Source organism: Formica exsecta, unplaced genomic scaffold (assembly GCF_003651465.1).
Source record: "Formica exsecta isolate Colony F162 unplaced genomic scaffold, ASM365146v1 scaffold500, whole genome shotgun sequence".
NCBI lineage: Eukaryota > Metazoa > Arthropoda > Insecta > Hymenoptera > Formicidae > Formica > Formica exsecta.
The window spans coordinates 232642-248024 of record NW_021852243.1 but is presented as its reverse complement, the minus strand read 5'-3'; the positions used below and the strand labels follow the sequence as shown (position 1 = coordinate 248024).

At 36.1% G+C, this 15383-nt stretch overlaps 4 protein-coding genes and 1 non-coding gene across 6 annotated transcripts; 3 read left to right on the top strand and 2 right to left on the bottom strand.

The window, feature by feature from the left end:
• Positions 1-339: 339 nt before the first annotated feature.
• Positions 340-2902, top strand: LOC115241536 (probable protein S-acyltransferase 23). The gene is made up of 8 exons (XM_029817311.1): positions 340-542; positions 682-796; positions 870-995; positions 1063-1508; positions 1597-1846; positions 1917-2089; positions 2186-2351; positions 2431-2902. The coding sequence occupies exons 1-8, from the start codon at positions 373-375 to the stop codon at positions 2632-2634; spliced, it is 1650 nt and encodes a 549-aa protein (XP_029673171.1). The 5' UTR covers positions 340-372; the 3' UTR covers positions 2635-2902.
• Positions 2903-3082: 180 nt separating this feature from the next.
• LOC115241535 (engulfment and cell motility protein 1) lies at positions 3083-6386 on the bottom strand. Its single transcript, XM_029817310.1, has 7 exons — positions 6255-6386; positions 5846-6139; positions 5324-5752; positions 4572-4988; positions 4051-4488; positions 3654-3960; positions 3083-3567 (listed from the first exon to the last, which is right to left on the bottom strand). The coding sequence occupies exons 1-7, from the start codon at positions 6384-6386 to the stop codon at positions 3404-3406; spliced, it is 2181 nt and encodes a 726-aa protein (XP_029673170.1). The 3' UTR covers positions 3083-3403.
• Positions 6387-6995: 609 nt separating this feature from the next.
• LOC115241566 (angiotensin-converting enzyme-like) lies at positions 6996-10518 on the top strand. The gene is made up of 10 exons (XM_029817367.1): positions 6996-7482; positions 7703-7970; positions 8108-8236; positions 8331-8443; positions 8793-8981; positions 9053-9320; positions 9390-9498; positions 9573-9967; positions 10033-10179; positions 10343-10518. The coding sequence occupies exons 1-10, from the start codon at positions 7389-7391 to the stop codon at positions 10506-10508; spliced, it is 1878 nt and encodes a 625-aa protein (XP_029673227.1). The 5' UTR covers positions 6996-7388; the 3' UTR covers positions 10509-10518.
• Positions 10172-15336, bottom strand: LOC115241563 (YEATS domain-containing protein 2). Of its 2 annotated transcripts, none has more exons than XM_029817361.1 (5): positions 15273-15336; positions 14247-15013; positions 11079-14074; positions 10910-10983; positions 10172-10816 (listed from the first exon to the last, which is right to left on the bottom strand). In XM_029817361.1, exons 2-5 carry the CDS (start codon positions 14341-14343, stop codon positions 10687-10689), a joined length of 3297 nt encoding a protein of 1098 aa, XP_029673221.1. In that variant the 5' UTR covers positions 14344-15013; positions 15273-15336; the 3' UTR covers positions 10172-10686. The 2 variants fall into 2 exon arrangements, with proteins under 2 accessions (XP_029673221.1, XP_029673220.1); XM_029817360.1 differs by lacking the exon at positions 15273-15336 and having other exon boundaries at positions 14247-14847; positions 14940-15051.
• Positions 15259-15377, top strand: LOC115241666. Its single transcript, XR_003884947.1, has one exon. It is a non-coding gene; the product is annotated as a 5S ribosomal RNA (ribosomal RNA).
• The last annotated feature ends 6 nt before the right edge of the window (positions 15378-15383 follow it).

Genomic DNA, 15383 nt, shown 5'->3' with positions numbered 1-15383 from the left:
AGCAAGGTTGAATATTAAAAATTACGCAAGAAGAAATAAACATAAAATAAACAAGAATTGCGTGGATATTATGTTTGGTAATATACGCTGTAAATAGTTAAATATATTATTAAAAAGATATATATTATCATTTAATATTAATTTAGTTTATTAAATTAATGTTAATATTATAATTAATATTAATATTAATTTAATTTATTTATTTTTATTGTATTTTAATTTGCTATGTGTGCGTATTTTTTTGTCCTACTTACGACAAGATTTTAATCTCTTGCATGATCTTATATGTTTATCTTATAGGTGTATCCTGTGAGCCCTGTGGCAGGGCCCGGTGCGGCACGATCCGTATGGGAACTAAGCCCCGATCCCGACATGGTCGGGCATCTACCGAACAATCTGATATCCGGCCACCAGAATCATGGCTCGGGCAAGAGCTCGCGACAGAGGAACCGTCCCGATGACAATGTCTACGCCGACGAGGCCGCGACTGGTCAAAGTCCCACCAACGAGACCAAGCAAATCTTTGAACTGCTCAGAGCCGGGTTAGATCATATACTTTAACTTTAGAAAGAGAGAATAAAATTATGCTGAAAAGCTAAAAAAATAATTAAATAATTAAATCTAAAGAATTCGAGAAAAAGATAATGGAGAAACGAAGAAAAAAAAACATTGTTATTATAGTGAAATCGAAGCGGTCGAGGAATTGGTGGAAAGGAACGGGTTAAACGTGCTCAGCGCGAGGGATGAATGGGGATATACACCTGCTCATTGGGCTGCCTTAGATGGCAATATTGAAGTTAGTTTCTAAGGAAAGATTCTCATTATTTTTCAAAATTATTAGAGTATTTAATGGATATAAAATTTCTCAGGTCATGAGATATTTGATAGAACGAAACGGTCCCGTCGATCTACCATGTCTCGGTACGCAAGGACCTAGACCGATACATTGGGCCTGCCGAAAAGGTCATAGCGCGATAGTGCAATTGCTATTGAAGGTATAAAAAAGTGGAAAAATTTCAAAGATAAAGCAAAAGAAGAGTCACGAGAAAGCTTTTTTTTCAGGCCGGAGTCGCGGTCAACACAGCTGATTTTAAGGGTCTGACGCCTCTAATGACCGCTTGTATGTTTGGCAAATTCGCGACGGCCGCTTTCTTGCTGGGATCCAATGCGCAAGGACATTTGACGGACATAAACGGCGACACCGCATTGCACTGGGCCGCATACAAGGGCCATGCCGAGCTAATCAAGCTATTGATATACAGCGGCGTGGATCTGCAGAAGCCCGATTACTTTGGCTCGACACCGCTTCATTTGGCCTGCTTATCCGGCAACGTCAGCTGTGTCCGGATTCTCTGCGAGAAAAGCAAAATCGAGCTCGAGCCGCGCGATAAAAACGGCAAGACACCGTTGCAACTGGCCAAGAGTCACCGCCATTTGGAGATTGTTCGCATTCTGCAGGCGGAACAAAAGCGCCGAGCTAGATGGATACCGCCCATCAACGAACTATGGTCTGCATATTTAATGTAATATTTGGAAATCGAAAAGTTAAATCACTTACGAAACCTTGTGAATAATTTGCATGTTTGCTTTCTCAAGGGCATTGCTGTTTGGCGGAGCGGGCAACAGCAAGGGACCGTTGCTACTGTTCATGATATCCGTCCTGCTTTGGGGATACCCGATGTATCTGTTAAAATGCATTCCGTTAACGTGGAATCTTTTGCGTGGCAGCCATTACTGTTTCATTTACTGGAACATCCTCATGTGGATTTCCTGGATTGTGGCTAACAGAAGAGATCCTGGTTACGTACCGCAGAACAGTGACACCTATTATAGGGCGATAAAACAGGTGCAATGCATAGTACCTATAAAGCGATCATATTTAATATTGTCGATTTAAATTTTTCGCGTCGTTTCAGATTCCATATTTCGATAAGTGGAAGAAGCGCAACGTTTTATTATCGCGATTATGTCACAGCTGTAGATGTTTCAGACCCCTCCGGGCTAAACACTGTAGAATCTGCAACAGATGCGTCACATATTTCGATCATCACTGTCCGTTTATATACAATTGCGTCGGCCTGAGGAACAGGTATACAATCAATACAAATTATACTCGTTTGTATATGTCAAAATGACAATTAAAGAGAATTTTCAATTCTCTGTAACATATTCTACTTGTTTTCAGAATGTGGTTCTTCCTGTTCGTTATGTGCGTGGCGATAAATTGCTCTTTCACCTTATATTTCGCATGTTACTGTATCGCAATCGAGGGAATTCAATTGCTGTATGTTCTTGGCGTATTAGAAGCTCTCGTCTTTTGTGGACTCGGCTGGATTCTAACATGCACTTCGGTAAATGCGATATTTGCGATGCTTACATTGCTATCACATTGGCATATCAATTTTTTCTATATTCCTTTCTTCTTAACAGGTTTTACATGCTTGTATGAATTTAACTACCAATGAAATGTTCAATTACAAGAGATACTCGTACTTAAGAGACAAGAGAGGCAAATACTTAAATCCTTTTAGTCGAGGGCCTGTGCTTAATTTCATCGAGTTTTTCCTCTGCCCGCCGGATCATCAAATAAATGATCCCCAACATTATCATATTCTTTCGGAGGATGTTATATAATGTTACATAAAGACCATACGAGTCTTTGATTAATTTATGTCACGCACTCTCTCGCACAGAGAAGCGTCACAAGTGCTACATATATAATGATATATTATTTTTTCAAATTACACATGTACATTTGCACATAAAATATATTATTGTCACTTATAAAAGATTCACATCTCTCATAGTTTATATTATATTACGCTACATTCTGCTGCCAGGAAGCAATTTGCAGAAACGTAGTAAAAAATTTTATAAAAGTTAAAATTTAAATAAATTATCTGTAAAATTGAAATTCGCTTTATTTATTACATTGTATATAGTTTTTGTAATATATCTCATACAGATTGGTATAAAATATTAATAGTATAATTAAATAAATAAAAAATCTTACTATATAAAATATTATATCATGATTTTGCGCTATTAAAACTATTAGAGGTTAATAAAAAGATCGTCATGATTGTGTAGTGTCATTCTATAAAAAATTTCCATTTGCAATAATTTAATTTCTATAAATAATTTCTAAAAACGGAATATATGTATAATATCTGTTTATATAAAATTTAAAATATTTCTTTGGCAAGATGTATTGCTGTTTCCTGTACGATTAAAACATGTGACAAACAATTATAGCTTAAAAATCTAGATCTATATCATAATAGTAAAATTCGAAATTATAAAAAGAAATAAAAAATGTATAATAATCAAAATGACCAATATGTCTATTAAGTCAATATAACAGTGATGTCAGCTCTATATAGAGGAAAATGACTTACGATTTTTACTTGAGTTCGTAACAGAAGTCATAATTTGGCGGCGGTTCGGGGATCGGAGGTGGATCTTGCGGAATATCAATTCCTTCGGCATCTAGAAGCCGTAACTTGATATCCATGGATAATAAAGTCTCCAAGTCATTTTCAGCCTCCTTACTGGTCATTCTGTTTCCTGAACAAAAGTAAAGAAACAAAAATAAAAAATTATCTTCATGTACATAATGTTAATAATAAATGTAAATTGAATTTGCAACTTACCGAGCAAAGCATTAATGCCATCAGTCCAATAATCGAAGACTTGTTCATCGGGAGCAACAAAATCGAGACTAGATACTTCGACAGAATCCAAGGCCAAGGAAAACGCCAACTGGTGTGTAGTTTTCCGTCTCTGCAAATCTTTCATGTGTGGACAATCCCTGCCGGTTAGCAATCCTCGAATCTCGACCACCGCTAATTTCGTAGGAAGTTCGTCTATTGTTGGCACCGACTTCTCGTCGCAATCTCCGTAATGGAAGACTTTATGATTTGGCGACAAGCGGACATACCAAAATTTATCTTTAATCCGCTGAAAACATCGAGAATTTTGTTAAAAATTTTATAAATCGCGCATCACGTATCTAACATCAAACATATCCAATCAAAATGTACTACTCACTTGTCCTCTGGCACTATATTTCATAAATCTAGTGCCCTGTACCAAAAATCCTAATCGCTGTTGTTGAATTAACTCTAAGATTTCAGGTGTAATCTGTTCTCTAAGTTCAACGATCGGCCTCGCGTGGCTCTCCCATTCCTCTCGGCTTGTTCTCTCCTGCTGCCAAAGATTTGTGATTGTGGAATAAGTGAGCTGCTGTAACTTATTTTTAAACTTATCCAGTCCTGTAGGTTTGCACTGAAGCGCCCTAGTAATTTGCTCGCGTACAACAGAAAAGACTTTGACAAAATCTTCTGTGGTCGCTCTCATTTCCTTCCACGTCTTATTTAGCAAAACTATGCAGACACAATAAAACTCTTCGAAGGGGTGATCGTGTGTAAAGAACATTGGGTGATAAGATTGACCTTGTTCACTGGGTGCTTCACCAATGCGTAACACCTAATTAAAAAAATATTCCTTCATTTTATATATCATGCACAATATTAAATTTATAAATTCTCTTATAAAAATACATATCTTACCTCGCATAGTAATTTAACAAGTTCTACACTTGTTCGACCAAAAGGACATTCGTGCTCGTCTGCTCTGCATGAATTCTCAAGAACAACTTTCGTATATGCTTCGGTATGATTACGCGCGAAGTACACCATACAATCAAGGGCGAGCATACCCGGTGGTGTTTCAGTAAAATCAAGAGCTGGATTGATGTCGTATTTAAAACCCAACTTTTTATAATCCTTGGCAAAAAGCCCCTGCTTGCGAGCAGTTATATCCCCGCTAGTCGTTCCTTCTGTATCAAAGGCGATTTTTCGAAGTTCCTTAATCTTATCATGTGCATCCTGATCCTGCGGATCCATTTTCGCCATCATTCGTTGTTCTAAAAGACTTAGCATTAGCGTCTGCAACACATAGAGTTGATGCGCCATTTCCGCTCCGACCTGGAAAAGTACAAAAACAATAAAAAAATACATTGGAAAAAATAATATGTAATTGCAAATAGACTGAATATTGGAAATTGCAATACGTTTAAGCAGATGTTTCTGTTTTGGCTTGGTATTTAAAATACAATATGTACGTTTATCAATGTAAACAAAGTTTTGATCCAAAACAAAATTTATTTTGAAAATCAGGCATAGAAATAAACAACTTGTTTCAGAACCTAATGAGCTTGGACAAATTATTTCAATTTTTCCAAATTAATTATACACAAAATATAAAGAGAAAGATATATAAAGAAAAGTGCAAGTCTATTAATATTTTATTAATTATATACCTGTCCAGTAGATTGAATAACATTTGTCAAGAATACATTTCTGACTTGTTTGGATTGTAATGTGGCAGAAACTGCTCGTCTCTTGTATAAATCAGCTTTCAAAAACAGTGCATTTATTAAAGCTATCGCGTTTTGTTGAATTTGCGCATTCATGCATTGCAAATGCATTACAAGATTGGGAAAAGTAACTTCCTTCTCCACTTGTCCATATTTTCCTGTTGAATTCAGGACTATATTCTCTAAAATACTTAGAGAAGCTTCCACTACATTGGTGTCCTGAGTTACTGATTGATTATTCACATAACTTGCTACTTTATTAATAAATGGTGTTTCCAATATATCCCATGACACAATTCCATGATCCATCAACTCCACAAATGACTGAAGAGAAAATGCAAGTGCACTTCCCTTGTACTTTCCACCTTCCACCTAAAGATTTAATAATTGGCGATTGTAACATTACATAAGAAACTTGTATTATCCATGACATAATCATATATTTATATGTAAAAAGTTTCATACTTGTGAGATGATTAATGCCAATCCTTTCTTGTTTATGAATTCTAATGCAAAAGTCATGTCTATACTAAGCGTACTCAGCTTCTGCAAAGCTATTACTTTTTCTTCTGTTGTCCCATTATTGAGCTTAGCCAAAATATCATTCGCTGTTTTCGATGGCGAAAACTCTAATCTGAGAATACTGCCATTTTTCACCTCGTTCCTATTTTTCTCCGTAATATAATTCTGATTGTTGCTTTCTGAAAATTGTAACGAGTACGATTCCGCGTCAGATAAATCCCATCCGTTACACAATTCCTGTAATTAAAATACAATATTAATTAATACATGTATATATATATATGAAATATATGCAAGTGTTGTATAATTATGAAACTACGATAAAAAAGATTGTGATTAAAATTAGTTATACCTGAATAATACCGGCCAAAGGTTGCTTCTGATTGAATTCTATGAGCTGCGGCACTTGGTCAGTCATTTGAACGGCGATTTTTACGATATTCGAATCTTTCTGGACCGGCATCTTGATCGTTTGCGTGTACATAAAGGGTGTAACAACAAGTCCCGCAGGATCAGATTCGGGGCAACGGTGTGCGGTGCACAACTGCACACCGATCCAGCTTGTTTATAATCCGTTCAAGAACTTGACGTCTTTTCTGTCATATCAATAATCTGACAGCCATGGCCAGCCATGACAGATGCAACGGTCACGTGACTGCGAGGTTAGGGGATGCGTTCGAAAATCTTATTCGTAAGGTAGGGTAGCATTGAATTGACCAATTAGAACAAAGAAATCTTTACTTCTCTTGTCCTGATTCGTTAATTAAACGCTACTTTACCTTACGAGTAGGATTTTCGAACGCAACCAAGATTAGGCGAGTCCGCTTCCGTCCGGCATCTTAAAATATATGTATGACGTTCACAGGACCGCAAAATATGAACGTGATACGTTTACATATGTCGATTGCATAATACTAGTTAAGAGAATCATAATATATATTAATATTATTTAATTATATATAATGTTTCTTATGGTTACTTATAGACTTTAGAGAATTATATAATTTTTCTAATATAAAAAAATGTATGTTTTGTTATAATTTTTCTAATATAAAAAATGTATGTTTTGTTATATGTGTGTGATACCCTTTAATATATTTTTTAAATATACAATTCGCGCATACATACTTCTTCATTATATATATATGTCGTATCTTTCATAAGAAAGCGCTCGAAATCTCATTTTCTCAGAATAGGAAAATAAATAAGATACAGAGTATTTTCCTTTCGATAGGATGGGCTGATGATTAAAACCAGAAACTGGGGATTGTAATAAAAAGCAATTTGCCGACGTAGAATAAACAACGCGTAGGTTTCTCAATTAAATAGATATATATCTCCTGTTACCTAGAAAAAACACGAAGAACGGCGCAAATGCGAACAGAAAACATCAATTGGTCTTCGAATACGCGGATGAGATAAAGGCTCTCGCTCGTTCACGAAAGGATTAATTCTTTCCGATAATGCGACGTTATCGTACTGTAATATGACAACTGATTCGAGAAAGTGTTCGCGAAATAAGTTTTTTCTTTGTCTCGCCGCATGCATCGTTCTTCATATCAGCGATGCTGTCTCAAAAAGTACAGTGATAACGTTAGAAAAGTGTTTTGATTAAAAATTACATTTCTCGATTAGTCGTGCTATTCTCGATACGAGTTATATCGCTTATAAAAATATTTGGATTTTTTCAAATATATTAAATAGATATTAAAATGATTCACAATTGCTTGATTTAGTCAATTACGTGTTAATTTATAGTTCTTATGAAATTGATAATAATTTGTAATTTGTCACATATAGTGCAAGAGATTGATTACGGAATACTCGATCGGATCAACAACGGGTTTGAATTGCTGAATCGAGCGATCGCTAATTTAGAGTGGCAAATCCTCAAAAATCGTTCGATCGTACCGCCAGAAATGTATATGCGATTTGTCCAATTGAAGCTAAATTGGAGAAACGAATGGTGCGCAAAATTTATGGATCTTCGAAATAATGGCGTATCTGTAAATCAAAAGTTGCTGCGCTTTTTGTGCAAAGGACCAAAATATACCAATGAAATGGCAAGGTATGATGAAGATCCTGACAATTAAAGTTCTTTTATTAATATAAATTGAGAAATATTCAAATTTCGTTAAATTTAAATATATTTTTATTTCGCATCCTTTTTTCGTGCTTATAAAATCAACCTTTCGCTTATTACAGAAAGATTGCTGTTATCAACGAATTCTTATCGTCCACATATGACTCTGCACAGATTTGCAAAATTGAAAACTATAAACGGAAGTGTTATAATGATGAATTGGACGTGACAAAATTAATGGCTACTTCAAGGTATATTTCAATATATTATCTAAATTATTAAATAAATATATTTTGTAGATTGTTATGGCTTTTGTGGAGTAACTGAATATCTATATTTATTTAGGAATGAAAAAGAATTACGTTGGATTTGGACTGCTTGGAGAAATCGCATGAGTCATACAAAGGAATTTTTTAGACAATTAGTTGATCTTCAAAATACTGCTGCACGAAACAATGGTATAATATACAATATTTAAATTTTAAAAATCGATATATATACGTATATATACATTAAAAATTAAATTGTTGTATAATTAAATATGAAAATAAGTAAGTAAATGTAAATAAAGCAAAGATAAATAATAAATTTTTTTTTCAAAAATATGTAAAATGGAAATGGATCTCTTTCCTGTAACTTCAAAGTTGCAATAGCCAATTTACGAAGCAAAACGTAAAAAATTAAACAATGAAAAAATTGATTTCCCTCTTAAAACAATATTTGAAAATTTAAAACAAAAAAAAGTAGGACAATAGAAAGGATAAAATCTTATTTTTAATAATAATTGAATCTTACTGTATATGCCAGGCTACGTTGATATCGGAGAATATTGGAGGGAAGAGTTCGAGATTCCAGATTTGGAGAGAATGTTCAAAGAAATGTATCAACGAGTCGAGCCATTATATCGTCTTCTTCACGCTGTCGTGAGATTTCGACTTGCGAAATTGTATCCCGACGTTGTTGATATGTTCCAGCCAATTCCCGCTCATTTGTTAGGTGAAGCGAATTTTGTCAATTAAAAGAGAACGGACGCATCATTTTTTAAACCGATCGCTATATTCTTACAGGTAACTTGTGGTCGCAAAGTTGGGAAGCGTTGATCGACGTGGTATTTCCAAATTACACCGCGATCATGCCAAACTTGACGAATTCGATGATACAAGAAAATTATAATGTCATTAAAATGATAAAAAATGCAGATGATTTTTACGTGTCTCTCGGATTTCCGTCCTTGACGCCAGAATTTTGGAAAAACTCTGTTTTCGAACAAGAAATGAGTAAGAGATCCAGCTGTCATGCAACTGCTGTCAACATGTACAATAGAAATGATTTCAGGTATTTCTACGATATAAATAAATAAATGTTATAAAATTAACGCAATTAATTAATTGCGTTTCATTTTAGAATTAACGCATGTTTAGAGACAAAACCAGAAGATTTTAATGTTATTTATCATGAAATTGGTCATATACAATATTATATGGCGTATCAGAATCAGTCATCATTTTTTAAGGTATGAAAAACTTCCTCGACTCTCAAATATATATATATATAACCAATATATAAAACCAATTATTTGTTGTTTAGAATGGAATCAATAGCGCTTTCCATGAATCGATAGGAGATGCCATTTCGTACGGTGCAATTTCCTTTCGACACATGCGGCGTCTGGGATTAATACGCAACGCATTTGCATCATTCGTCAATTCATCCGAGACCAATTCGCGTTCGCAGAATTCATTAGAAATAGCTATCCTCCTAAGACAAGCTCTGCTTAAAATACCGCAACTGTCTAGCGGATTAATAATAGAAAAATGGAGATGGTCTGTCTTCGCCGGCAGGACGAAACCTTCGAGATACAACACATTCTGGTGGACTTTGCATCGTCGATATATGGGCGTCGTGCCGCCATCGCGGAGATCCGAGAAATTTTTTGATCCTATGGCAAAATTTCATGTCGCTCATAATATACCTTATGCTGGGTAAGTTAGAGTGAATTGGTAAGAAACGTACATAATGACATCAATAAATGACTTAATATTAATAGATATTTTCTGGGAAACTTCTTGCAAATTCAATTATTCCAAGGAATGTGCGAAGCATCCTTGGGTCTGAGAATTGGTTCCACGGCGTTTGATTTACCTCTTCACACATGCGACATTTATAGATCGAAGGATGCGGGAAAGTTCTTGAGGTCGGTAAATTCTTACATCAATTTTTACACAAAATGATAACTTTAATTCTGCTTCTTTTCAAAAAAAGTAGTAAAAAAAAATTTTTCTAATTTTATTCCAGTGGAGAACGTGATAAAAAATGAATGTATGTAAAAAAGCGGTCTTAGCTTACTTTACTTCCAGGTCGACGATGAAACTTGGAAGTAGCGTGGACTGGAGACACGCGTTACGCGCGATAACGGGATATTCCAAGTATCGTGTGGAGCCGCTCTTAGCCTATTACGAGCCGGTCCGCGAATGGCTGCAACGCGAGATAGAACATCATAAGATTCCAGTTGGTTGGGATTGAGACGAGCTAAATATCTCTAATTGTTTTGTCACGCATTCGTGTAAGTTCGCGTGCATCTAATCTATCTTCCCTCTGCAAATGTATTCTGTATTCGACAAAATGCTGCACTCATCGATTCGTTGTATTCTATAGCCCGGTCTATAACTAGACGATTGCTTGCTCGCTAACGTTTATATCGTCACAAGCTAGACGATTCCTTTGTATTCGATTGTTGCATCGAACCCAGACCTTCGTTCGTGAAAATGTCGAATTCCTCTCGACTTGTAAGAGCATTATGGACATCGTTCAGCTTAATAACCTTGGGACATCTGCGACATATCGAAAAAAGAATGTGCAAAGTACAAGGATAATATAGTACCATGTAATATCATATAACAAGATATACAAAAAGGGATAATTACTCATTTCCGCTATTTCTTTCCCAAGCTTTTGCCAACGATGTTCGAGTTAGATCCTCCACGAAACATTCGACAACCTGGAAAGACATTATTTTAATAGTGACAACATAACATTCATTTTATAACTTAGCATTACAAAATGAGCATAATTTGTATAAGAAATAATCTTTACCCGCATCATTACGCGACTAGCTGCACTATATAAAACACCAGGAATAATCTCTTCTGGTCCGATCTTGATACCGATATCTCGCGCGGTATCGCAGACGAAATTGTGGAATGGCAACAAACTTTCATCAAGTTCAAGCGGTATCAACTTAGAACCGGTTGAAGAATCGCTATTTCGATTATTATCGTTTTTTCTCCGATCAATCGTAATTTTACACGAGCTCTCGTCGACACTCTCGACATCGATCTCTTCGTCTTCGATACAAGCATGCCTCAACTGACTAGATTCTTCCTGGCATGTTTGCAGCCACTTTTGCAACGCAATTGATTCCGTATATGTGGCTGGGACTGCGGTGGGTATTGTAGTGTCAGGTAGCTTTTTCGTATCGCTCATCGTAACCGCTTCCGATATGCCGGAAGCGTTCCGACTTGGCGTGTATCCGTGCAATCTCGCCCACAGCATGATTTCCTTGATGCTCCATAGTCGATCAGACGGGACCATTTTCGTTCGCAGGAAGCACCTGATTGTCTTGGCACGATACCACTCCAGGGCACGTTGTTTGCCAACGTTGTGAGCGAAGTATTCCTTCTCGCTGCAACACGCGTAGGGATGCATCCATTTGTATTCGGGATCACGGGCATCCCGCGTGACGATCGGCAATCGACGTATGATAAATCGTATCAGCTCTTCCGTGTCGACGATATTCGCAGTGTCGATCGAGCGCAGAGTCGCCTCATACAACTCTCTCTTGCTTTGTATCTTGTATTTGTCCTTGCCCAACGTGATTTTTACTCGCTGCGTCACTGTCTTGTCCTCCGATCTTACGTATGGCATGATTTCCTGCTTGTCGGTCGAAGAAATGCCTTTCGATGCCTCGGCAAGACTGTAATTATATCGCGGATCGTGCGAGTCTGCTATCTTCAGGATCGGTACATTCTCGTTAATATTCAGCAGAAGATTGTTGGTGTTTTTCAACATAAGTACAGCAGGCTTCTTATTGTCGCTAACAGTGCCCTCGTGTCGCGCGTTCATCTTAGCGTTGGGTGGCTTCTTCAGGATGCTCACGGTTTGAGGAATGCGAACGTTCAATTTCGCAATATTACCGTCTCTTGAGATAGAAAGTTTTACGTCGCCATCAATGAGCTTTCTCGAGTTTTCAGTTGATTTCGATGCAAGAATATTTGTCACGTCCACCGGAATCGATTTCGTGTCCTTCAAAAGAAGCATACGCTTATTGGTCGACGACGCAAATATATTCGGTGATGGTATGGAGATTTGTAGAGGTTTTAAATGCGAATTAGTAATATTCGAGAAACTCATGGTTTTCTGCAAGCTGTTAAACCGATCGGGCGATTTGCAAAAGCCGTTACCCATAATTGGTGTGTCTTTAGTCATGATATTTTCTGAAGTTTTACAGGTATCGCTGTTTTTCGAGTTTCTCGCATGTAAAAATTTATTTGCATCGAGCGATGATAAATTCTTTTGACTATTTCTCCCTTGAAATGTGTTCACTTGTGAATCATTTTTCGCTGCATTTGAGAGAGACAAGCAATTATTGGAAGACTGAATATCATCGTTAAATTTATGCGATATAATTTGTACATTGTCAAGTTTCTCTTTCTTATCGTCAATTACTGATGAATTGATTGCGGGAACGCAGTCACTTTCCAGAAAGTGTTCTATAGTTATATTTCCTTCTTTTTCGGTATAATGATTAGAATTAAAATACTGTCCGTCCACATAATTATGATCATGTTTAATGTAATAACATATTTCATCTAGATTCGGTTTATTCTCGTTGTTGAATATATTAATGGTTGCATCGTTAGATTCAACTTTCACTCCGACATTTTTCAATTTCTTGATTGAATCCAATGATAGATTAGACTGTTCGTGTACTTCCAAATTAATTATTTCTTCCTTCACTCGAATTTCTTTGAAAGTGCTCATCTGTAAAGTTTCCATAGATTTCGCTGTAGATTGTTTATAAATAAATTCGAAACTGTCATTGTTAGGTTCTATTTTTATAGATGCATTATTAGAGGAAGATTCAACAGATTCATTGCTATTATTCTGCTCAAAATTACGTGTCTCTGCCGTATGAATCCATATGTCGACCAGAGTCTCCGAGCCCAGTGTTTGTAATCCTGTGTAGGTGCGATCCAATTTCAGATGGTGAATAATGTCTATGGGTTTATCAAGGGCATTTTTGAAGTGTAACTGTACTCTTACAGGAAACTCGCCCCATCCACGTCTGGACAGGTGAAACGGATATGATGTGATCTCAACAACATCATTTGGACGATAACTAGGGTGCAGGAAAAACCTCACCTTACTGACGAAAGTACTGATGTTGGCACTTTCATCTTTATCACTGCGCACGTATATCGTCCATTTATGACTAGATGCATCTTCTCGCCAATCCGGTGGGATCCACTTGGATATGTTACCGATAATAATACGTTTACGGACTTTGTGGCTATTGCCGCGCGATGGACCCGTCTTCGCTGGCATGCTGCTCTTTGGTGGTATGTAACGAGGCACTTTGCGAGGTCGAGATTCTTCGTCTGGCAGTTTCCTTTTTTCACCTTGCAATGCAGCATCATGTTTATCCGCGTTTTCTTCGGTTTTAAGTGCGCTATCCGCTGTAGTTCGTGCGTATGATTCAAGAGATTCATCATTGCACGAGAATCGAGGATCTGTAGATGTCGATGGCACTGCAAGATCGGTACAATGAACAGACTTAGGACTTTTTCCGAGTAATGATTTGACTGCAGGATGAATTCTCGTTTGTTTCGTGGTTTCTACAACTTGAGGAATTTGACACTGTTTGCGATTGTAAAAATTAGTAATTATGACATAACGCAAGAGATGAAAACTCTTCAGAGCTTTATGCAATCTTTCTTGTATTTGCAAAATTTCCTTCTCCTTTGAATCAATTTCCCGTGCAAATTCCTTCTCCACTATCGCAGTTATTTTTCTTGCAGTAGTGTTTCTTGCTAATACAGAAAAAAAAAGTATTACTTAGATTTAATTACTATGACGCATATATTATAATATAAACATTTCATAAATTCATTAAAAATTAAATATTTTTAATTTATCTCAATTATATTTATTCAATTATATTTATTAATCTATTATTGAATGGTGTAAAATTAATATACTTACCATTTTCCTCGTAAATTTTCTGTTGAACTTGCTCGTCGGAAATTGCGGAAACATAATCAGGATCCTGATCATTCAATGATTCTTCAGGAGCACTCATTTATCGCGTTTACACTTTTATGAAGAGGACAATAGTCATTTCAAAATGTAAGGATACGTTTAATTAGGTTAGAGTCAATGCGGTATTTAAAAACAAGATTATGTTAAACAATACTCTCTCGATATAAAATTAGATTTAATATATCTCTTTTTTGTCATCCAATATCATTCACTGAGCACATTCATAGAATTGTTAAATATAAATATTCTATCGCTTTTATATAAACGTATATAAAAATATCAATAGAACTCATTTAAAGAGGTTAGAAGCGATGTGGTTTCACTCGTGCTAACCATTAGGAAGCGATCGATACTCAAACGACAAATTTCTTTTAGCTACAAAAAACACCAGTGTTCATCCGAGATCACCGGATAACCTACGCATCTGCCGAAATATCAAAACCGATAATAATACATACAAACTATTTTAATCATTGTAGTCCGATCGCAGATGGAACGCAAGCGTCGCGTGTCGCGTATCCACACTATCGCGCCATATTGGATACTGCGTCAAGAAAAGGAGTATTTACATTAAAATATCGTTTACCTGAGTTTAAAGGTTTACTCAAATTTGCACAAATCATAGAACTTGTATACCTAGAGATGCTCTGCAACCTCGTGTTCGGCGCTGATCGAGCGAAAGAGATAAGTTATTTTAGTGTCAGCGTTTTCTAGAGAATTATTAAAATATATAAATATATGCATGGCAAAACATGTGGAAAAATCAATTAATAGGATAAGACATTTAGAAAATTTAATCGAGATGTATAAATATATACAATTATTAGAGTACATACTCATTTTATTGATTATATTTAATTTGAATTGTAAAATATAACACACACGCATATAACATATATAACAAATCTTAAAATTACCGTATTACTAATACCGTACTACTTAGCAGTATTATCTATCCAACGTTCATACCTCGTTGAAAAAACCAGTACTCGTCCGATCACTGAAGTCAAGCAACGTTGGGCACGGTTAGTACTTGGATGGGTGACCACCTGGGAATACCGTGTAATGTTGGTACTCTTT

Coding starts and splice junctions, on each gene's coding strand:
- LOC115241536 (XM_029817311.1), top strand. CDS start 373: ATGGTCGGGCATCTACCGAACAATCTGATATCCGGCCACCAGAATCAT. Junction 2,090..2,185: donor TGCGTCGGCCTGAGGAACAG/GTATACAATCAA, acceptor ACTTGTTTTCAG/AATGTGGTTCTTCCTGTTCG. Junction 2,352..2,430: donor GGATTCTAACATGCACTTCG/GTAAATGCGATA, acceptor TCTTCTTAACAG/GTTTTACATGCTTGTATGAA.
- LOC115241535 (XM_029817310.1), bottom strand. CDS start 6,386: ATGTACACGCAAACGATCAAGATGCCGGTCCAGAAAGATTCGAATATC. Junction 5,753..5,845: donor TGGCATTAATCATCTCACAA/GTATGAAACTTT, acceptor TTAAATCTTTAG/GTGGAAGGTGGAAAGTACAA. Junction 3,568..3,653: donor TGGCATTAATGCTTTGCTCG/GTAAGTTGCAAA, acceptor ACTTTTGTTCAG/GAAACAGAATGACCAGTAAG.
- LOC115241566 (XM_029817367.1), top strand. CDS start 7,389: ATGACAACTGATTCGAGAAAGTGTTCGCGAAATAAGTTTTTTCTTTGT. Junction 7,483..7,702: donor CAGCGATGCTGTCTCAAAAA/GTACAGTGATAA, acceptor TGTCACATATAG/TGCAAGAGATTGATTACGGA. Junction 8,237..8,330: donor AAATTAATGGCTACTTCAAG/GTATATTTCAAT, acceptor ATATTTATTTAG/GAATGAAAAAGAATTACGTT.
- LOC115241563 (XM_029817361.1), bottom strand. CDS start 14,343: ATGAGTGCTCCTGAAGAATCATTGAATGATCAGGATCCTGATTATGTT. Junction 10,984..11,078: donor CTAGTCGCGTAATGATGCGG/GTAAAGATTATT, acceptor ATGTCTTTCCAG/GTTGTCGAATGTTTCGTGGA. Junction 10,817..10,909: donor GAAAGAAATAGCGGAAATGA/GTAATTATCCCT, acceptor GATATGTCGCAG/ATGTCCCAAGGTTATTAAGC.